At 37.7% G+C, this 24,513-nt stretch overlaps 1 protein-coding gene across 2 annotated transcripts in view; it reads right to left on the bottom strand.

Moving 5' to 3' along the window:
- CTNNA2 (catenin alpha 2) overlaps window positions 1-24,513 on the bottom strand; it is a 478,672-nt gene that overhangs the window by 77,381 nt on the left and 376,778 nt on the right. For both annotated transcript variants that reach the window (XM_054632611.2, XM_077177858.1), the window contains one exon: window positions 24,290-24,442. In XM_054632611.2, the coding sequence (XP_054488586.1) occupies window positions 24,290-24,442 (153 nt within the window). The remainder of the gene's footprint in view (window positions 1-24,289; window positions 24,443-24,513) is intronic.

Consider the following 24,513-nt stretch of genomic DNA (forward strand, 5'->3'; position numbering starts at 1 on the left):
TCTCAGAGAACTTCTTTGTATCATTAGAACAGGAGACATGCTCTGATGTCTTTAATGTGTTATTGCTGTCTCCACTCAGATGTCTGTAATAGCTCAGACTCCCCAGACAATGCAAAAATAATGATGAAAGTTTGATCACTACTCATGTTATCTAAAGTGGATTGCAGCCAACTCAATTCTGAAAACCAATCCTGTTCTTAGAGTGAGAAACAGCTATAGAGGCCCTGAACATATGAAAAGATTTAGCAAATTGGAAATTTGAATTCTTTAAGTTTTGTGTGTGGGAAGAAGAGATAAAGGGGGGTCAAGTGCAGCTAAGTAAAGGTTCTGTTCATTGTCTCACTCAGTAATTCTCAATGCAGACACAAACCCCACCCAGCCCCACACAAAATGATGGAGCCTCTCCACTCAACCCATGGCCTGGGACAAAGCTGGAGATCCTCAGCCCATGGAGAGCAGCAAAGCTGCAGTGATTGACCCCAGCCCTGGCTCCTAGAACACACTCTGCTCTGTGAATTGCAGCTTTGAATAACTGAGGTACAAATGAATTCCACAATCAATCCACCAACAATACAAATGTTTCTGTGCTTTCACTTCTCCATCTGCACAATGGCGTTCCAGAATGTTCAAGACATTCTATGTAGAACTGTCTCTGTAGTGCCACTCCATGTATTGAAATAAATAACAAAATAGTATTTTCCAAATGTGTCAATTTATCATAAAAGCTTTTCTTTCACTGACAGGAACAGGGCATGATTTGCTGACCAAAGAGCATGTCATAGTCTATATAAAAAATGTATACCATAGTCTATATAAAAAATATACCATTGCTACCAGAAATAATGGGTAATGTATTACAGAAATTCATCAATCCTACATCCTTTTATTCTTCTAACCCTCAACTCTTTAATGGTTAATGTGTTATGTATTCACTGAAGAGCCATCAGCATACATTTGCACTACCACAAACTGGAATTTATTCATCTTGCTGCACAGAGGGATTTGTTAGTTATTGGGGGTCAGTGAACACAGCTTTATAAACTGATATTGAACAGGAAGGAACTGCATTAGTATGAAGCCAGAATAACAATAAGCCAAAGAGTCAGGTACTTTTTGCTTCAGCTCTTAAATACATTTTTTTTCCTACTGTCAGGAAGCTAATGATATATACATATATACACATATATATATGTGTGTGTGTGTGTATTTAAAATCTTTACTTTCTTGCCATTACTATTTTGTTTAGCTTTTTAAAGCCCTTGACAGCTGCTGTGCAACAGGGGTTCCTCCCAGTGACAACAGGTCCCAAAAGGCAGCAGGTGCTCCAACCTCTCACTGCTAAAAGCTTTCATCCTACTTTTTCCTCTGTCTTTCTCCAAAATATGTTTCTGATATATCAAATTATTGATTCTTTCTGTGTATTTTGTACTACAGGATCACCTGCCACAGGAGAATGAATCCTGATTTATGCCGGTGTGAATGACAGGAGAAATGAGCTCAGTGGTTTTGGGGTAACAGCTGTGGAAAATGTTTATTTGTGTAAGCTCAAGGAAATCAATTCCATTTCTGAGGCAATGGAAATAGAACTTACCCTAGGCAAAGCCCACCTGAGAAACCACCTTTTCTGAGTGAATGACAGAGAAATTGTCTGCAGGATATTAACACCAATATTACACTGCAGGCTTAAGAAATTCATCAAGAAATGAGGTAAAATGACCAGAACTGTGTGGTGACACAAGAGTAATATTTGAAAAATACCACATACACCAGTAGTCATGCAGCCATTCAGGATTATTTAAACTTCAAACAAAAAATATTTTTCAGTTTATCAACTGAGGTCAAAATTCCTCAATTTTTGTTTCCTAGCTGTCAAAACCCAGTATAAATAAAGGCAAATGGACTTGTGCTGAGGATATTTGAACATTTGATATTTGATGCTGAGAAAACACTGGTGTATTTAAGATCAGCATTACTCATTTCAGAAGTTCACAGAGGAACAGCTGATTTTCACATTCTGTTATTCCCAGTTTAGACAAGCATTCAATTTGAGAAAGGGAGCACAGAGGTGATTTAAATTTAATATCTCGATCTCATTTCACGAGAAAGGCTTAAACGCAAACACGGTCAAGTTGAAAGTCTTAATGTTCTACTTGAATTCACATGATTTATGGCAGGGGAAAAAAAAAACCAAAACCTTGCAGTGTTTCAACAGCCTGAGAAATGCTGGTTTCATCTACATGGGCTAAAGAAACCCAAATTCAAACTTCAGGCACTCAAAGTAACATTTGACACTCAAAGTAACATTTAACACTCCAGCTGACATTCGACACTGGCATTCAAACAAACATTCCAGCCAGGAATAAATCTTCCTTTGAAAAATCCTAAATATGAAGTAGGGCAGGTACTGCATTCATCTCCATATAGATGAATAATATATATAATTAGACATACAGGACTGAACTCATGTTCTTACCCTGGATTTACACACTGCAACTGAAGCCCATCTTCAGTCCTCAGTCAAAGGCCAAATATGCTGCTGAGAGGGCTCAAGTTGCATCTCTTTCTCCTGAGAAATGCTGTTCAAATTGGAATTTAGATGCCCAAATATGCTTGTGAAAGCTTCTCAAGTATTTTGAAGCATTTTTATCCATTTCCAGAATCGCTCATTGGCTTTAGCGAGCTGTTCTTCATGTTAGAAGTGCACTCATGTATTAACCAAAATTCAATTTTTCCTTTAATAAATGCCTCTTTCCCTGAAGGCATTGAAGTCTCTGCTGCCCAGTTCTCTACATATTCACATCAGAATATGCAAGGTGAGTGTATAAGGGCAAAATGTGACAATCTTGTCCTCCTTCCTCAGTGAGACCTGTACCCAGATTATGATTGCTTTGCAGACCAAAGCCTGCATGTGAGCCCACAGGCTTTCATAAAACTCCCTAAATATGGGTGAAAACAGAACAAATACCAGCACCACGAGCTTCAGGCAGCTCCCTGAGAGTTTTTTATAAGCTGTCTAATCCTTACTTGCAGAACAGGGAGTAAATTTAATAAATTAATTAAATAACTAAACATTTATTAAACAACTAAACAAACTCTCTCATTTTGTCTGCTCTGAGGGAAAAAAAAAACTTTCCTTTATACAGTGGATAAGCCAATTAGAAAAGAATTCCCATCCAACCCCAGTAAGAAGTATCCTATCCAACCCATGAGGATTTTGGAGTGGATGTTTCTTTTCTGGACTGCAGGCTGTTTTCAAACTAGGAGAATAATCCTCCTTAATATTTAGTGATGGCCCAGCTGCTGCTATCAAGCAGTTTTCTGCTTTTGACAAGTTAAAACCTCATGTCCACTGTAAAAAGGTAGATAATAATCTGCCTGGTCTGAATTGGGAGAGCATTTTAACTTGGCAGTGATGTCTCTATCTGCATTACTCTGTTAACAAAATAAAACAAAAAAAAAAATCTCATGATGATGAACCAGAGACAATAAGAATTGTAATATTTTTCCTGCTGCTGCACTATGTTTTCCAAGCTAATTCCACATGTCAGGAGGTAATGAAGGGCAATGTAATTCCAAAAGAGAGGCTCAGCTTCTGTCTATAATACTATAAATTTGAAACTCAGTTCCTCTAAGTGATTAAAAAATTGTATGCCCAAAATGCATTCATTTTTCTGCAACTTCATCCAGTTAACAAAACCCATAAAATTATTTTTACTCAGGCTCTCAGGCTCCTAATGCTTTCTGCAGCCAAAGGAACACTTGGGTTTTTCATTCTGCCTTAGCAGTAAAATCTGGTTCAGCAGCTCAGAGCAATTTGTAGGAAACCAAATTCACAGAGTCTCAAATCTGCTTCTGCTCTCCCAGCACAAACAAAAAGAGAGAGCCAAAGGGAAAACCTCAGTTCCAAAGGGTCGCAGCTGGTGACATTTTCCAGGAGGTAAAAGTCTTTGTCCTCTCCCATTCCACCTTCCCAGTAGCAGAGAATTGGTTTTGGAATTTGGTGGGAAGAAGAGTATTTAGTATTAGTATTTATCCATCCTTGGAAAACAAAATTTTTAAACATCTTGGATTATTTCTATGTTTTGCCTGCACAAACAGCTTTAGCCTCTGCAGACAGGTTCCAGAGCACTTTTCACTTCTCCTTTTGTAGCAAAGTTTAAACACTATGCAGAAAAACCTTTGAAATTTCATGAAAATCAGCAAAGGTTTTGTTCCAAACCCAAACCCAATCAATTGCACATAATTCTGAACCTCCTTCAAAGGGTATTTGAAATAAAACAGTCATTCCTTTGGCAAAACTCAGGGTAAAGCTGATAAAAGTGCTAAAGCAAGGGAATTCTAGTTCTTGAAAATCAAAGCAATCCTATCTAACCATTTATGTCTTAAAAAGGAGAATGTGTCAGCATTTGCTAAATGGTGTATTTCTTCAAGAGTGAGCAAAATTTATTTAAAGAGAGTAATTACACACAATCCTTTATGCTGATAGTATATGATCCTGCATTAAACTGCTACAGGGTTCAGAAATTCTAACATATCAACTTTTCCTAATAATATTAGCTTATTTTTGTAACAGTAAAGACAACCTATATTCCCTCAACCTACATAAAACAAAGGATTTCCTTTCTATCTGAAATCATAAATCACATGTCTCAGTCTGTTGACTTCCAGGTGAAAAGAATGACAGAATGGTTTGGGTGGGAAGGGACCTTCAAGATCATTCCCTGCCATGGGGAGGGACAATTTTCACTCTCCCAGGCCCTGTCCAGCCTGGCCTTGGGCACTGCCAGGGATGCAGGGGCAGCCACAGCTGCTCTGGGCACCCTCACAGGGAGGACTAGCACAGAAAACTGAACTAGAAAATTTCCTTCCTTCACTCCTGGACAACTGGGGCCCTCTAAGTACATTAAAAAAAAAAAAAAAAAAGGCTTACATGAAGAAATAAGATCATGTCAACCTGCTATTGCATTTTCCCCCTAATGCATGCATTAAATACATATCAGGATCAACTTTATTTTATTTTATAATAATCCATAGGCTGTTTTTTATCAAGCTCACAATTAATTTATTTTTTTTTTTACCCAGAACAGTCTGGTGGTTTTTATAACAGAGTTTATGAGCTGTTTACAAAAGAACCCTGACATTTCCACATTTCAGCTTAAGGAAGGAAGTGAAGAATATATCAGCTAAACAAAACTGAGGGGGATGAGTAAAATAGTTCCAACAGCAATTAGTCAGGGCATTATGTTTGATATTACACACTCCTGCAGGAAACACGACCAAGTCTCTAAAATATGCAAGAATTCCCACACAATTTCAAAAGATGTTACTAATACAGTAATTTATCCTGTGTTTTTCCTCCAGATCTTTATTGTTATTGAGGTAGGAAATATATATGGCTGAGGGTTGCAATTGATTATAAACATATATGACAAATTCAGGAAAATTCTTTCATAACAGGAGAATAAAAACAAAGAAATTGTGCCAGACATACGATCTGTATATGAAGTATGTGCCAAAAATATAACTGTTTAAATAATTTTTGTTTTCTGTCTGGTGGCTGGAAAGTAAAATAATCACCAAAAAATTGTGTCAGGTTGATATCAAGTAAATTCCTATTGGCCAAATCCAACATGTTACAAATTTATTGACCTACAAGTGTATTTCCTACCAGGAAAACATTCATAGGAGATATTTCACACAGCTTCTCTCAAGTCCCAGGTTTTTCCAGAACAATTCAAACCTATATTTATACAATATGCATTGCTGTATTTTAAATTCCCAATGTAGATTTGTTTGGAGGTGTCAGGAGATTTTGTGTTCAGTTTTATGGATTCATTCAGCAGCTTCTGAGTTGCTCCTCCAGTTATTTTTAAATAAACCCACGACTTTTACCTGCCAGTTTTACCCTTTATTATCAAGGCTCCTTTCTTAGTGTTTAGGTTAGCATCTAACATCAACCCAAACATTTAATGAATTGTCTTATTTTTCAGTGCTCTTGTCATTGAAAATTTCTGCCTATTTTTCATGGAACTGACATTTTAGTGCATTTTTCAGCCCCATATAATCTCATGCTGTAAATGCAGATATATTTATCAAACCATTATCATCAATTACCTGAGAGCTCCAGCTTCTGAGATATCTTATGAATTCCTGAAATTTTTCAGAGCACTGACATGACAAAATACATGTCAGTATGTTTTAAAATGGTTGAAACAGCATGACCAAAAAATGAGGTGAGGGGGAAAAAAATCAGATTAAACACCACCTGCTAGTGCCCTTATCATGATCATTCTGCCTGTGCACATTTCAACAAACAGTTTTCTGGGAAGGAACTTTTCTTTTCAAGGCCAGTATCACAAGAGTCTCCAGGCACAAAGTGATTTCCACAAATGATTAAACACAAATGATTAAACACTATCCCTTTAGATTATCCACGTGCTCCCAGCAGATCTTCCCTTAAAGTGTAACAAGGGAAGTAAAGAACTGCTTTAGAAAGAGATATTATTCTATATCTGCATTGTTATAGATGAGAATTCCACTGAATTACCTCAGCTCTTGCAGGAGCTTTCTGATCCTCTTTTATTCAGAATTACAGATACATCTACAAGGCCAAAAGGCTTGGAGTTAATTCACTGAGGAACTGCCAAAGAAACCTGGATTTCCTCGATGCCCATCAGGCCAAGCAACTGCAGAGCAGGGAAAAGATTAAGCAGAGATAGAAATTCTATTGCCTGATCAATCAGAAGGAATTATAACAATCCTGACATGTTACAAGCACAGATAATAATCTAGTGTAAGAGTCATATTTGTGGGAGCATTTATTTAAAACCTAAATAAACCAGATCAGAACTAAAGCATCAAGGACAGGAATAGATAAAGATGCTGAAGAATTAGTGATAATTTAAGAAAATACAATGAATTGTTAATACAAACCATTGAAAAACTTCACTTAGAACAGTCTCAAGTGTAAAAAGAGGAGCAGAAACTGAGAGGCACAAAGAGTTGCCAGGAAGTTTGGGGAAATAGGACATTATAAATGTTTTACAAATGCATCCAAGGTAAGTGCTTGGGAGGAAAAAAGAACCTCACATTCTGGTAGGATTTTCAAACCAAAATTTAGAAGATTTGTGGTCATTTTGGGAATAAAATTCTGGATCACTTTCCAAATTGCTTTTTGATGTAGAGCTTGAAATTTTCTGGATTTTACAGATTCGAAATTGGACTAGAATTAGATTATTGAATACTTAGAGAATTTGAATGATTATTTACTTTCTCCCACTTTGTTTGTCTGACATTCAGCCTATTATATGCAGGGTTTTAATTGCCTCCTGTTTAGGCTTTTGGTTTGTTTGTTTGCTGTTTTAGTCTTGTTTGTCTTTACAGGCAGCCTCCTCCACCTTCCTAGCAAGTATTCTGCTCTGCTGCTAAGTGCAGTATCTCATATATCCTGTGAGAAAAATTTAATTATCTGAAATTTTAATTCTGCCCTGTCTTCTAACACAAGAAAAGGCTCTCTTAGACATCGAGATGAAAAAATAATAATGATAATTATCATAAGCAGGACAGAGTTGCAGAATGAGGCACAAACATGAAATTTAATTTAACCAGAAGAACTTCTTGAAGATGATTATTTATATAACAAAGATGTATTCTTCACTTTGCAATAAAGTTGCTTATGAAATAAAGGTAGAGTTTGAAGCCACAGCACTGTTCCTTTATTTCTCTCTCCTCCACGCCTTCTATGAATCATCTCAATAAAGACTAAATAAGTCCCTCTTGTAAGATTCAGATTTCCATTTCTTTATGCACACAAATATAGCTGGGCTTTTTTTATTTTCAAATCGTATTACAACAAAAAATGTCATGCTTAGACAAGACATGAAGAAGAACACACAAGAGCTTGGTTTTATTTCTTATATTACTGAAGAAAAATTCACACAGGAAGAATGAAAAGAAGTATAAAAACCTGTGCAGAAAAAGCTGTAGTGAAAAGGATCAGTGAGTAAAAAAGAAAAATAGATTTCTGCCTCCCTACTGTAATAATTTCAATTGAAAGCATCTGTGTTATTTAGTTGCATAAAGTTGTTTTTGTCCTTTTTTTGAAAACACTGAAACAAAATGATGCCATCTAAAACTAGACTTAATAGTGTGCTTACATCTGGCAAAGGAAAATCATTTTTCCAAGGTCTTTGTAATCAGATCACGGTATTTGCTTGTATCTGTAACTGTGTGTGTAACATTTGTAGTTGGTATAATTGAAGAAATCAGAATAAAAGCCCTTGTGCAAAGCACATGATAGTCTCCCAGCAGCCCAAAGGAAGCAAACATTGGAAAATGTTGCTGTGCTACCTCAGTCAGATTGTTTTTTAAAATACAAGCTTTCAAAATACAAGCTTTTAAAATACAACATATTTTGCTCAATTTTAAAGAACGTGTCAAACATTGTTAAAAATATGATTCAATGATTTTATATATATATATATCTATATCTATATTTAATATTCAAACTCCCAATCAGTGTTAGCTGAGTGCATTCACACTCCCACCCAACAAATGGGACAGGAGCCAAAAGGATGGAGCCTAAATTCATGTATGAAAAATGAATCTAGGACGTGTAAAGGTGTAATAATAATCAGCTCTAAAGACAAAAAAGTGTTGAAAAAGGGTAAGAAAATGTTAATGAGACCTTTATCCCTCCCTCAGAAGCCGAGGGTACTTTTTAACTGCTTTTAGTAACTCCTGTCTTTTCCATTTTACTAGATATAGAAACTTCTAGTGTTTATTTTTCTGGAGGGGATTGCATCCCTCAGTTTTGCAGTGGAGTACCTGAGTTCCTCCCAGAATTCTCTGGGAGAATATAAAAAATAAAACCTGGCCTGTAAAAGATTTAGAGCTGGTAGCTATTGGTGTCACAATCGGCCCAAAAAGGAGAGTAAATCCCAAAGAAATGGGGGCATCAGGAGCTGAAAGCAATAGAACAGTGAGAGCAAAGAGAAACCCTTCTAGAAATGGCAGATTGAGATGAAGGGGGCTGACCATTTCTTCAGCACCACTTTTCAGGTGCCAATATTCAAGCCTTGTTTGTCCTCAGTCTCTTTCCAAAGACAGTGAAAACCATAAACATGACTTTGGAATCTCTTCTAATAAAATCCATGTGCGCTCCTAACAATGTTAATTTCACTTCCTCCTCTTGGTTGGAAGAAAATCTAAGTTTTCCAGGCACTTCATCCCTCTGGTTCTCACTAAAATCAATGGAAATCTCTTCCAATCCCACAAAACCTCTATAAAAACCATCCTCCTCAGCCACTCCAATTGCAGGGTTGCAGCTGGCACTTGTTAGCTTGGTCTAGAGCATAAGAAGTTCTTGGAAGTTTATTTTGTGGTAATAAAATCAGTTTAGCTATTTAAATGCTGAAAGTAGAGGTCAGCCAAGATGCAGCATGTCCCATCTGTTGTGTTACAGCCACATGCCAACAGAGCTTTCCAGCACACAAGATGGGAACAGGAGCATCTTTGACAGACACTGCAAACTAAAATAAACTTGGGGAGCTCAAACAGGTGAAGATCCAACTGACCATGGGCAGTGGCTCCAGGATGTTATTCTTTTGTTGCAGCTTAAAAGAAAATATCAGTGAAACATAACTTCACCCTGCATGAGGTGGGAAATGCTGATGCTCCCCTAAGGCACACATGCCACTGGTTGTCTCACTTGCAAAGAGACTTGATATGTTGGTGTTATTACAAGGGAAGGATTTGATGTAAATGAAGCATTTCAAGCTCTCACCAGAAGGCAATTACAGGCACACAACATCCCCTCTGCAAGAAACTGAAGGCAGATTTCGAAGAACACCACAGGAAAGAGCAGCATCTTCTGTGGGAAAAGCTTTTGCCACAGACATGACTGTTGTTGTTCCAGAGGTTTCACCATATGCAACACATCATGAGCTGTCTGAAAGACTTTTTTTTGCCCCTAATTGTCTGGGATCCACATCCAGAGTTGGAAGGGACCCACAAGGATCATCAAACCAACCCCTGGCTCAGCACAGACGCCCCAACAATCCCACCCTGGGCACCCTTGGGAGCGCTGTCCAAACTCTCCTGGAGCTCTGGCAGCCTCAGGGCTGTGCCCATTCCCTGGGGAGCCTGGGCAGTGCCAGCACCCTCTGGGGGAAGAACCTTTCCTGATATCCAATATAAATCCCCCTGAGCCAGCTCCAGCCATTCCCTGGCTCCTGTCCCTGCCACAGAGAGCAGAGATTGGAGTGCAGACCCTGATGGGGTCTGACCCATCCCCTCCAGACACAACAGCCCAAGTGATGCCAGCTGCTCCTCACCCAGCTTCTCTTCCAGATCCTCCTCCATCTCCACAGCTCTTCCCCTGGATGATTTCTAACAGCTTGCTACCTTAAATATCAGAAAACATCCAAGGGAGAGCTGCAAAGAGGGCAGATCCCTACAAAGATCCACAAAGGAGAAAGGGATCTTCAGTCAGTGCATCCCATGTACTTTGTCTGATTCCTCTACTCTGGGATGACAATAAACACCTTCTAAAATTCCATCTCCTTACTGTGCTGTCCCAGAGGGTACAGACTACAGCCATCTAAAAGGTTGAAGGCAAAAGTTGGGCAAAATTAATTTTGTTTTGTATGTTAGCAAGGTTCTAGCTATTTAAAATTAATCCTGGAAATCTACTATGTTTACTTTTACTGGCTTAAATATAGTAAAGAGTAGGCTGCATCTAATGGTTTCTAAATGCTCAAAGTTTTCTGCTTACTTGTATTTAGACTACTATTTTCAGTGACATGCAAATAACAAGTCAACCAAAAGTCAAAAGATATTATGGATAAAATGCAGAAATTGGAACAAGGAGTCTGAAAATCTCACTGATGAACCACTGATAGAAATCACAATGATCAGATCCTTTTTCTCCATCTGCCACAGGTTCACTAATAGGATATGGCCTACAAAGGGGAGATCATATTAATGATTAAATTAAAAAAGCATTCTGAGGTAAAAAACAAAACAAAACACAACAAACCAACAAAACAAACAAACAAAAAAACAACAAAAAACATAAAAAAACCCCAAAAAATCCCAAAAAAACCCAAAAAACCCCAAAACAAAACAAACAAACAAACAAACAAAAAACAACAAAAAAAACAGAATAAAACACTCCAAACTCTCAAAAGTGAAGCAAGACAGACATTTGGTGCTCTGGAGCACTGGAAGTGTTTGAGGCAAGAAGCATCACCCAAAGACAACCTGAGCTGCTGTAGTTGTAACTTCAGTCAAGTCCTGGATTTAGCCCTGGTTGATGGACACTGACAGTGTGTCTGTGGAGATGGAGGAAGATTTATCATTTTACCCCAGCTAAGCATCTTGTTTCACATGTTCACCTACAGCATCAAAATACCAAAGTCATTTGTGTCAAATATTTAAAAAAAAAAAAAAAAAAGAAGGAAAAAAAATTGCTATTCTGCTTTGAAGCTGTTGGAAAGAATTCTCTGCAAGAGAAAAGACTTTTTGAAGGCAGGTAACAACAAAGAATAGGATTGGACTCAGTAAAAACACTGGGGAAGGATTTTTTTGTCTTTCTAACTGTGATGCATAAAAATGATGAATCATTCCAATGATTGCTACCAATTTTGGATATGTTTGGGTAACACCTCATTCATTTGCAAATCAGGAAATTTCAAAAGTGGGGACAGAAATGCAAGTTCCTCAGCAGAATTCTGAGCTTTATTCGAAATAAAACTCAAATAAAAGATGGTTTATGGCTATGATATGGATGAGAAAGAAGGAAACTTTTGCAGCAAAAGGCCAAGACAGAAAGCTGTAAGGTAAGACCAAGGTAAAACTGCACGTGCACGTTTGCTCTCCAGAGCTCCTGCTGCTGCCTGGCTTTTTGCCATCTCATTCTCTGTACACATTTCAGATGGGAAAACTGCAATCAGCCCCTTTCAGAAATGAAAATACACGGTGTGACTCAGGACTGCCTCTCCAATGCAAAAAGGGATGGAAAGGAGGAAAAAAAAAAGATAGATTTTTACCTGGGGTGGAAAGGGGAAATAATGAGTACTAGAATATTATAGTACATTTGAAAGATTCATTAACTTCAATTTTTAATTGAGCAGACAGTAAATAAAGGACTGACTGGAAATAATCAGATTAAACCAATGATTTATGGTCTTAAAGCTTTTATCTGTTAGGCTTTTGAAAATCATCTGTCAGAAATGAGTGTAATTAATACCTACATTAATGTAGAACCTTCTGTATAATGCTGCCAGTGATCTGTTCATCCTATTTATTTATTTACCAGTATGCACTGAAATGGGCAAAGACTATAGGAATACTGAGATATTTTTGTGCAAGCCAAGGTACAAAATTTCATCTGCTCTTGCTTTCCCTTGCATAGAATGGGAATATGAAGTGTTGCAGCTTCCTATTTGTTTTATTTAAGTGTTTTACTTTCTTTAAACCAGTGGATGTTAAGGTAACTTCAGTGATTAGCTGCAATACTATGCATGATTAGAGGTTTAATATTAATATTGTAAGATTTAATATTAATATTGTAATTATTATTAAGATTGTATTACAATATATAATATTGTATATATATAAAATATATAATACTTTATTATAATTATATATATAATAATTATATATAATATATAATATTTATAATATATTATATATATAAAGTATTATATATATAATACTTTATTATAATTAATATAATACAATATTGCAAGAACTGTGCTCAGTAGCAGCTAGTCCTATCTACACTTCAATTTTTACAATGCAAACCAACAAAATCACCCAACACTTTTGTTCAAAGGGATGTCCTTTGACACTGTTATTACCTGAGAGGGGTCCCACAAAGCCTCAGTGATTTTCCTCTCCTGCATAAACTCTACAACTGTATTAGGATCCCAACAAGAATAATAATCCCTGTGAGGACTGAGTCGAATAAAGTATCATTATTGCTTCTTTCTCATTTCCCCCTCTGCTATTTAAAAATCCTTGTTTTATTGTTAATACACACTGCTGCCTTCATGTTCCTTCTGACATTGCAGCAAGAACAATTCCAGTAACAAAAAAGCACCCATGGCACTTTCAGTCATGTCACAAACAGTGGTTTCAGACCTTATGGCTGCTCTTACCTGTTTCCTTGGCCATGATAAATCCAAATCTTGATATTTCCAAATCCCCTGAAGCTCTGATCAGTAAAAACTGTGTTTTGGGGAGGTAACAGCTGATGTGCTACAATCAAAAACTGCCCTTATTTCATTACAACTACAAGAAAAACTGGAGCCCATTGACTGGTGCCCCAAAGGGTGGGAGGGTGAAATTACAGACGAAGAGGAGACACCTCCATTTCTGGCTCTGTGGTAAAAGGTTCTCACTACAAAACAGTGACTCTGTCACCCAGATACAGTGACCCCATCATTAGGGTGAGTCAGTTACTCATCCTTCACCAGACCTGAATCCTACAAACCTTTGGACTGCAGGAAGTGCAGCTGGTGATAAAATCTGGGCTTTTCCTTCCTTCTCTATCTTGTGCTTTTTCAGGCATAACATATTGTAAGGAGATTAAGGCTTACAGAACCACTTCTCCTCAACTTCTGAAGTCTTGGGAGCACTTCAGGATCATCAAAACAGGAGTTTTATAACCTGTGTACGCTGAAACTAAACTTACTGTTGAGATTACACTTTCATACTAAAATCCTTTTTAAAGCTACTTAAAAGTTCCTTAAGAAGTTGTCCTCAGGCTGAAGTTGCTGCTGCCTGCTCTGAGGCCATAAGAAAAACTTTCTGGGACTTTGAAGAAAATCCACTTAATTGTTTTATTTGATTTTCAGAAGGCCAAGTCTGGAAATAAAGCAGTGAAACCAATGATTTTTTCAGGCAAAGTGATGGAGTCAGTCCTCCTTTATTACCATCAATATTTCATAAAATATTTTCTAGTGAAGTCTGATCCACACACTTGTTAAAATGTCATTCTAGAGGAATGGTGAGGTGGTTGGTTTTATCTTTGAAAATTTAATTAGGGTAAAAAATAAATTTTCAAACACTACAGAGATTTGTTAGTAGGCTTATGGTATTTTACTCAGTAATATCTAGGTATTTTCTGAATGAGCTTGCTGCTCTTTTATTTCATGAGGCTTTCTAACATGTCTCCTCCCTCATAAGTGAGCTCTAGGATAATTCTGACTAAGAACACTTTCTTTCTGGATCCATATCTACATGGCATGATGAATTTTCTTCTCGAATCCATGGGTTGTCAATAGGTTAAAAAAAAAATGAGAAAAAAAAAATCTATCCCCATATGTGCTTGACATCCAGCAGCAGCATTGCAAGCAGGTATGAATAAATTCACTGAAAATTCACCCTAAAACCCTCTCTTGCCCCAGCAGCTCTCCCAGATCACATTTCTCACAGCCTGCTCTGTGTCCATTCATATCATCATCCTGATTTCTCCTAAAATTTCCCTCATGCAATTCTGTAGCAAAAGTTCCCAGCAAGAGATGAATATTTTGTCCAAATAACAACTGCCCTAGGGGAAACAAAAACATGGTTTATCTGACTCTACTGCTTATCTTCAGGATCTGCTTTGACAGAAAAGGAGTTTAAAGCTGCCCAGGCCATTCAAGGCTGAGACTATTGGTGTCAAAACACGACAACAGCAGTTACTGAACCAATCCACAATGGAAACAGGAGCTTTTTTATTCCTGAAAACACCTGGAATTCTAGGAAAACACACAAAAAAAGCAATGTGGGATACACCTAGGACTGGTTTACCATAACCACAATGCCTGTTAGCATCCAGCTAATGGAAAAAAACGGGGTAAAATCCACTGAGACCCACACATTGCATCAGCTGAAGCAACAGAGACACCCCAGTGCAATTCCAGTGTTCCTTGACACTGGGATTTAGATGCATATTTTGTTCTGGATGAATAAATTAATAAATCAGTTTTATTACTCAGAGGTCTGTATTTGAGTATTTGACACATGTATTTTGCATGCAAGATCTTTTTAAACAACAACTGCTGTAACTTTTGTTCAAGATCATGACATTCCCAGATAAAGGGTTACAATTTCTTCTTCTGCACCAGTTCAAAACTCCATCATTAAACATGCTGTTCTGGGCTCCAATCCTTGACATGTATTTTCTCTGGATATCTATTCACTTTTGAGCAGGTCTGAATGCTCTCCAATATTTCTGACTCACTATTTCCTAGTAAATGAATTTTTTCAGTTTCCTCAGAAGCACTTACAGGTTTTATTGAACTTTCTGACTTTTTATATAGTTCTGCCACTCCATTTCTGCCCTGAAATGGCTCAATTGTTAATGACAAATTCCCTTTCTCTACAGTAATTAGAGCTGTTTGTTTAATTTCCTATTTTGTTGTGATTTTGGAAAAACAGATTAGATTCCTGTATTTCATCCTTTCACTCCCCACCATTCCCCTTATTTCCCTTACACTTTGTGCTCTAGGACAGGTTATTTAATTAAGCTCTTACAATGTAAGATGCTCATGTAAAAGCACAGGGCTAATATTTAATAATTGAAATATAACCCTGCTAATACATCAGAGAACTAAGGCCCAGATGCTAAACTTCTTACAGAGTAATAAAATGTTAACCTGCCTTCAGTACCAAAAACGTGTCCAACACACAGGTTTGAGAAGACACATTGAGGTACCCATTTTAAAAAAGCACAAAAAAAAAAATCAGTTCTGGTTAGGGCACAAATAAATACTGTACCAAATGCGATATGAGAATAAAAAATAAAGAATGAGGTTAATTAGGTGGGGCTGTATAGAAAAACTCCTTTCTGAACATCCAACATGCCAGATGTTGTCCTGCACAATGGTGCACTAAGGTTACAAATTCAAACAACTGGTTTGGAGGAGCTAAATCCTTAATTTATGCAATCAGTTCATGAACAAAAGTACCAAGTGCTCTGGATTGTATTATTAACAAGTTATAAATCACAGAGACTGGGGTGTGATCAGATTGTGAGGGATTGTAGGCATAAATGGAGACTGGAGTTTGTAGGAGTCCTGTTATTTTGGGAAAATATGAATCACACAGCACAGAGCATGATCAGACTGAAGTGAGTCCCCTGCTCACAGGGTGTTATTCACTAGAAGAATTTTTTAAAAATATTACTGATTAAAAATGGAATCATTTGATTTTATCTATTTTAAAGAGGCCTAAAATAAACATGGTTAAAAGTTAATTATCAAAAAAAATCAGATAACTGGAAAATATTCGGAAATTATTACCAAATTATTATTTTGCTGCAAGGTTATCTCCTTGCAGCGAAAAAAAATTTGCTGCAAGGAGATAACAAACTATTTCTCATGAAAATAAGTAATGTAGAACACATAGAAATGTAAAAGGATTACAGAAAAAATGTGAAAAAGTGGCTGCATTACACTTTTGTTGATAGGAAATCCTCCAGCATTTTTTCCAATGAGTAAAACCACATGATAAGTCATTTTTTAACAAATGATGACCTCTAGGAAATCAGATAACAGAACCAGCCCAGCACTGGCTTTATGTTTTCAGTCCCAAAGCTAAAAATGCTTTCAAGTTGGCATGGGGGATTCTGCAGCAATGTCCCAGTTAGTATTTTTTCAAATTTAATTTTAAATCTTGTACTCTCCTGGGAAGGAAGAAAACCATCATTACCCACAAGTTGCTAACTTCATGTAGCATTTGATTCTTATTTACATTACAGAAAGATGTGTGAACAAACAAAATTATCCTTCAACCCTTTGGTGTTGCCGTGAAATGTAAGATTGCGGCAGTCTAAGAAAAATGGGACAAATGAATAGAAAATGATTATTCAAGAGCATGGCAATAGCCTCACTGCCTCTGGTGTGACTGATTGCTTACTCAGGTGTTTACAGGAAGAAATCTGGGGAACACATTTATATTGCCAAAGCAGCCATGAGATGAGGAAGCTCCTCCCCCTTGCAGCCATCCTGGATCCCTTGGTGTCACTGGAAACCTGCCCAGGGCAGATGTTGAGGGATCAGCATCTGCTGTACCAAGTTCTCCATGTCCAATTGTTTCATTTCCCCCTATTTTGGTGTCAGCAATGGAGTTTAGAGATCACAGGCTCTGCAACCTCTCCCTCCACAGCAGACGCCAAACTTTGGAGATGGAGCCTCACGTCCTGAAGGCAGTGATGGTTTTTGGACAAAACCAGTCTGGACCATGAGTATTTACCTCCTTTCATACTCACTGAGTATTTACCTCCTTTATTAACCTACCTTCTTTAGAGACAGGACCACCAGAGGCTCTAAAAGTCACAAAGCAGCAGCTGTTTCTGTGTCTCACCTTGTCTCAGGGGCTTTGATTCCATTTCTGCATTAACTGAGATACCAGAAGATGAAACTGGCATGGATCCCAGTGGAATACCAATATTCAGTGGTTAAAGTCAGTAAAAAGAGCAGATAAAGAGTTCACCCATAAGACTGCATTATCAGAAAGTTTTATCCTGAAAGAATTGCAGCTTATTTTGCCTCAAAAGCATTTACCCCTCCAAGGTGGACAAACACATCAGATGTGGCTGCAGGAAGGACTCAGGAACTTCACTCAAAGAGTCCAAACTTCTCATTGTCTCGCTGTAAATAAGTGGATTGTGGCTTTAGCTATGCCAGTCCACTCCTGATGTTTACCAGGAATGAGGAACATCTGCTGCACACACAACAAAGAAAGGTCTGGGATGGAAATTAAAACTGAGCAGATGAAACACTAGGACACAAAGGTAGCTCACAGCTTTAATTTCAAATAAAATCTCTCAACTTGAATGAAGAGCTTGAATTAAACTAATCTATGACCTTCTTAACAGTCCTTGATTAGAAGCAAGGATTATCACTTCCTAAATTGTACTTCTTATCTAGCTTAAATGTCAGCTAAAAGAAAAATGCAGAGAAAAAGCTGCTCAGTCTGTAAGAGTAAACCCAGGGATGTGGACATTTTTCAGGATGCAAGCTGGATGCAGAAGCTATGACAGAATATTGACACTTTTTCTCCATCATCAGAAGCTAGGTGTGTACTCTGATGAAGCAGCAGCGTGCACTTAAACAAAAAAAGAATAGAACATGTCAAGTATGTGTGAAAATATCAGCAGGAACAGCCTTTGTTCCTTGAACTGAAGTTGCAGAAATAAATGAGCCAATTTTTTTGCTTAGGCTTCTTCCTCTGGGTTCTGTCTGTCTTAAATTAAAATCTGTCAATACGTGGATTTATCCAATATTTACAAAAGCACAAAGAAAACACTGTCACTGTTCCTTATTTCCTTATGAAGGCCACCAGTGCCTCCTGCAAGGTGAGCTCCCAGCACTGCATGGACCTCAGGTGCATTGCAGAGTCCCACAGATGGTCTCCACTCCCCAGGAGAAAGTCCAGTTTTGCATTTCTCATCAAGCAAATACTCTTTGTGGTTTTCTGAGAGTTATTTCTGGGAAGAAAAAATACTGTTTGGATATTACTCCTGTTGATGCTGATGTAAATTGAGATTAAAGCCATTGTCGACCACCAGAGTAAAATCCTCTTTCACAATTTTGTCCCTTTTCTCCCATTACCAGCTGAGCTAAGAAGGGGTCACTGAGAAGGCCCAGCTGCTTGTTTCATGTGCAGGGAACACTGACAATGGATTTTTTCTCCCCTCCTGTCCTCAGCATGCAAACCTGCTTCCACCTTTATGATGAGAAATATTCCAATCAGTCTGAATTAGGGATCTCCAAATAATAAAATTCTTAGAAAATGAAAGGTAGCCTGAATTGTGTCTCATAAAGAAGTTCAAACTATTTTCTTCTTTTTTTTTTTCTTTTGTAAAATTAAAAACCCCAAGCTCTAACTGCCCAAAAATAACCCCGTTATCCTCTTGAAAGTGGCAATTACATTGAGAAAATTATTAAAGGTTCCTGCAAACTGACTGGAGAGAGAGAGACTATAAACCAAAACCAGGTTCTGTTAGATTTCATCTGCTCCAAATTACCATCCCACCCTATGATATTATTGATGTGCTTTCACTATATCCACTTTAAATCACCATAAACCATTGCCTAACTCAGTTCTTCCACTGGCCAGGTGTTCTTACAAGGCAACTTTTTGATTATTTGTTGTGTCTCCAGAAATCTTTTAATTTTGTATGAGGTGAAACAGACAGATCCATGTGGGCTCCACAAAATTCTTCATAAAAATCAATTAATGCAAGAGTGATAAGGGACTTTTCAAAAGGTGATTTTTAAGTGCTTTAAATATGGTGCTTCATCAGTTCATACTGAAGAAGAAAACGCCCCTTCATTCAGGTTTTGTTGGAAATAAGAATAATGCAACTGAGTTTAACTCTTGTAAATGTTCACTGACTACCAAAATGGTGAAGCATTTCACTAAAAATATCAAAACTATCCAAAGTGAAACAACTAGTAGAAATCTCTTGGCCTTATACCCATCCTTTTGAGAATGGAAAGTCTGATCCATTCCACAATAATTTGAATTCCAACTGAACAGCCTGCTACCATGGCTCTTAAGAGTTTACTGGATGCTGAATGTCATCTACCAGGAAAACTTGTTAGCTTTAATAATTTAATTTTTCAAGAAACAGTCCAGGGGACCAACACTTAAACCAAAGAACCTCTAGTAAACAGAACAATGCAAATTAATTAATTAGCCTCCTTATAGTGCTTTGATAGATGCATTGAATAAATCTGAACTGATTTATCAGTCAGGTGCCTTTGTGTGGTAGGTGTTAGAATTATCTGTCATTAACCTTATGCTACTAATGAAGGTGCTTGAGTGGAAAAGTTCAATGGTCCCAAGGTCACATCTGAAGTTGGCATCACAGCTCAGGAATTTACTTTCAGTCATTGGAAATAATTTCTTAAAAAAACATAAAGGAATTCATGAGGTAAAGATCATGACCTGGAAAAGCACCATAATTTCTTTAACCTCAGTTTCAGAAGGCAGAAAAAAAATTGAGAAATGGCTGTGAAAAAACATTGCCAGGGAAAGAGTTACCCATACAAACCTGAACTGGTACCATCTAAATTCTGTTTTATTATATTATTATGATTTACCCCCAGAATCTGTCTGACAATTTGATTTATTTTGTATGATTTACATTATAGTTAAGTGACACCTCACTCTGTGTTTCCAACAAAACCCATAGACAAATCTAGTTGTCAGTGAATGTCTCGAAAAATGACAATCCATCTTTGTTGTTATTAATGTTATGGCAAGAGGTAGGGAAGGGAAATTATTATATAATGAAAATGGCTTTTGAGAGAAGATTTAAATATTCTGCAATATGGACTATAAAAGAAACTTAACCTCCTTAAGGCTCAAGCTGACAAAATGTATTTTTAAAAATGTATTGGCTATGCAGAGAAAATTCTGCCATTTCTATTCAACAAATATCAAGAAGTGCAATTTTTTTTTCCCCCTCAGGATGGAAAAATGCAGGTTTCACGAAAAGAAATATTAAAACATGTATTATTTTTTCCTGACCTTTTGACAGGCTGTCTATTGAGCTTGGTAGGACATCCAAGAAATTCAGATTTCAAAATTAATGATTAATACTACAGACTTTTCACAGGACTGAAGCGGCAGTGCCAAATTCCTCTACCATGAGCAAGTGCAACTCCACGCCTTTCAGCAGAGCTGTGTTTGCATATCTTAGCAAGCAGTTCTGGCCCCGTGCCTGGGAAAGCATCTTACATTTCATAGTCACTTGATTATGGCTCATCTTTAAACCACACTTTACTATTTGCAAGATACTTGACCCACAAAACCAGAGAAGTCCATCTGCTAAGATTCCATTGTGCATCAGTAAGTAAAAAGGATGAAACTATTTGAAGTGCAAAAATCCAGTATAAAAGGGACATAAATATATTCCAAATACGTGTTTGCTTCTGCAGACTGATGAACTTGAAATTCGGGGTTAAAAATTTCACTTGCACTAGAAATTTGTTTTTCAAGATGCTTTTTACCTGAACCAGAAATAGTTCTTACTACTAAAAGGGCAAGATCCACCTAAAGGAACCCATCCTTGGAAAAAAGTAAGAATGCACCCACAAGCCAGCACCAGCTGTCACAGATATATAGAATTTAATTAAGAATCTGCTTCTAATAGTCTGGAATAGCCTAAATGGAATAAAAATATTAGGTATTAGCCCGAGACATCTATTAAAACCAACATTGTTGCTTTTTGGTGGGGTACAACTTAACCACATGTCAAAAATCATGAACCAACCTCCAGTTTGGTCTGAAAGACAAATCTAATGTAATTTTAGGCTTGTAAAACCAAGACTAAATAATTGAAACTGTACATTTTTTTGGTTTCATAGAATCACAGAATGCCCTGGGTTGGAGGAGACTTTTCAGTCCATCCTGTGCCACCCTCTGTCATGGGCAGGGACACCTTCCACAATCCCACATTGCTCCAAGCCCCATCCAGCCTGGCCTTGGACATTTCCAGGGATGGGGCAGCTTTTCTGGGGGCATCAGGGTCTCACCATGCTCACAGTAAAGAATCTCCTCCTAAGAATAAACCTAAATTCTCCCTCTGACAGTTTAACAGCATTACAGCTCCTTCTTCTTCCCATTAAAGTTGTGGGTTTTTCTGGCAGGGAGTTTTTGGCTTTTTTTTTTTTTAACTACACCCCTAAAAGGTATTTTTCCTCCTTTTATGCCATTACCTCTTATAATATTTTTAAAATATCTACTTAGCTATTTTTAACTTTTTTAATAATGCTATCAGACCTGTCATTGCAACACTTTTCTGCAAATGTGTGGAGGATGTGACTGCTATAACACTAACCCCACATATGTTCACTGCATATAAGCCTACAACTCCACTGCCACTATAATATAACTATGAACAAACATTGTGGAGGGGGTTTTCCATTTGCTTGGGGTTTATTTTCCCTCTCTTTACACACCTACCAGCTATTTCCTTTTTCATTGCCACAGCTCCAGTCACAAGGAGGCAGCAATAAATCTTTGCATATACACAGGGGCTGGGAGGGAAGGTTGCTGACAGCCCTGTGATCCTCTTGCAGACAACAGCAATAAAAAATTACTGGATTCAGCATTGCACAGAAATTTTAGACCCCCCCAAGACCTTCCTTTAGGCACCTACAAGTTAAGTACTATAGCAAACACCCGATTTCCAGAGCAGAATGAGCTACCTTGACTCCCTGTTTGGTACATAGCAAGATGAGATGCTCTAGAACATTTGAAAACACACATCTACTGTAAAAAAAAACATCCAGAGACTTATTTTATTAGGGAACCATCCAGATTTAGTCAATATTAACCAAGAAACCCTTACTCTTTGCCTCAGCTCGGGCTCTACAGAATTAGGATGAGTCCTGTTTTAACAGAAGGCATTCAGATGTGTAGCTCAGTACCTGTCAGATCAGTAGTTCCCTAATTGCATTTCCCTTTGCTAAACAGCACATTGTGTGACGAGAAAATGTGTTGCAAAGGGGCTACAAAGACTTCAAAACATTGTTAGTGCAGAAAAATGCCACACAATGTTATGGAGCAAATCACTGAGTTATATATTTTTTTTTTTTAAAAGCACTTTTCATAGTTCTTGGCCTGTTGGAGGGCAAACCAGAATGAACATTATCATTATTTTATTAGATGTCCATTCCATGAGTATTCAAGGTTTCAATCATTTTATTTTCTACTCCTCATGGCAAAATAGAGCTATTTCAATATCATCCCTGAAGACTTGTAATTATCACTAGTTGAATTTACAGTGTGTCTCTTCAGAAAGAGAAGGTACTATAAATATATATATATTTATATATGAACTACAGAATTTTCAAGACCATATATGTTCTTAAGGCTGTGGGTCCTTTTCCCTATTTCAGTTCAGACTGACTAATAATTAAGTCTAGAGCAGTCCTTGGCCAGGACCAGATTGTGAAGCACTGATTTGGCTTTTTACTTAATAGACATTCAGCTCAATTGTACTGTTAGTGAAGCTGAACTGAAATTTAATTCTTGTTGCTCATGTCTTTTGACAAACTGCTGCTAACACCATTTCTAACATGCTCAATTGCTTTAATGAACCACTAAAACACAGCACATTCCTCTGTCCATCATCCAAACATTTCCGGGGCCATCACTGGTGTAAAGTTGACCAAAACTCCTGAAACAACACCTCTAACATTTCTCCCAGTCTGTAACTTTTCCTGCCTCTCCTGGAGGTGCCAGATGGAAATCTGGCTGTGTCAATAAGGTCACTTACTGTTGGAACCCAGGACATCCCTCTGGCTGTCCTGGATGGCTCAAGCCCCTGCCAGGGGGCTCAGACACCTTGGCACAGAGCCCAAGACCCCTGTGCTTTTGATTTTGACCCATAGAAAAAAATTAACAACCTTATATGAAGAATTACAAGCCACAAAAGTGTAAATAGAATGATAGTTAGTTTGTCACAAGGTGAAAAGTAGAATTTTGGTGTTTTTAGAATGGGGGCTCAAAGTCCCAAGAAAAAGGAATTTGGGTGTGTTTTGTCCTTTTTTCTCCATCTTCCTAGCCTCCATCTTCTAAGTGATGGTGGCATTTTTAGATTAAAGTAGAACACACTGTCTAACATAAGTGATAGGTATTGAGAAATTATTGTAAATAATACACAGGTAGTTTTTAGTATAAAAAATAGCACCGCCTCTGAAGGCAGTCAGAGTACCTCAACCCAACCTTCCAGACAAGCCTCGTCAGGTCAGAGAAAAAATGTTATAGGTAACAGAAAAATAAACAACCTTGAATGTAGCCATGATGTTTTCTGAAAAATCCCTTTGCTAGGATTTTTTCTCCTGAGAAGCCTCAGAGGAAAAGAAAAACAGTAATTATGCAACAGGTGCATCTTTGATTGATTGGTCCATGTTGGTTGTTTCTAATTAATGGCCAATCGCAGTCAGCTGGCTTGAACTCTCTGAGAGTCACGAGCTTTTGTTATCATTCTTTTCTATTCCTTTCAAGCCTTCTGATGAAATCCTTTCATGTATTCTTTTAGTACAGTTTTAATATAATATAAATATATAACAATAAAATAATAAATCAGCCTTCTGAACCATGGAGTCAAGATTCTCGTCTCTTCCCTCGCTCTGGGACTCCTGTGAACACCACCACACTTGAAAACCAAAACAAAAAAAAATCCTAACTCCTTCTTTGGTTGCCAGGCTGGGAAAAAAAAACTCTCTGACACATCTCAAGGTCAGCCAAAAGCACAAAGACAGCAAGAGCTTACCTCCACCAACTTGTTGGCGTGTTCACGGAAGACCTGAGCGTATTCCTTCACCTCCTTCTCGTTGCCGCTTTTGGCGGCCTCGATGAGAACCAGCAGTGGGACGTTGGTCTCCAGGAACGAGTCTGAGATGTGATCCATCACTGCCTTCCGGAGCTGGGACAAAGGACAGCAGAGCAGTAAGTAAAGGACATTTATCAGCACACATTCCCCCTGTTCATGTTGCA

This window comes from Agelaius phoeniceus, chromosome 4 (genome assembly GCF_051311805.1).
Source record: "Agelaius phoeniceus isolate bAgePho1 chromosome 4, bAgePho1.hap1, whole genome shotgun sequence".
NCBI classification, from domain to species: Eukaryota; Metazoa; Chordata; class Aves; order Passeriformes; family Icteridae; genus Agelaius; species Agelaius phoeniceus.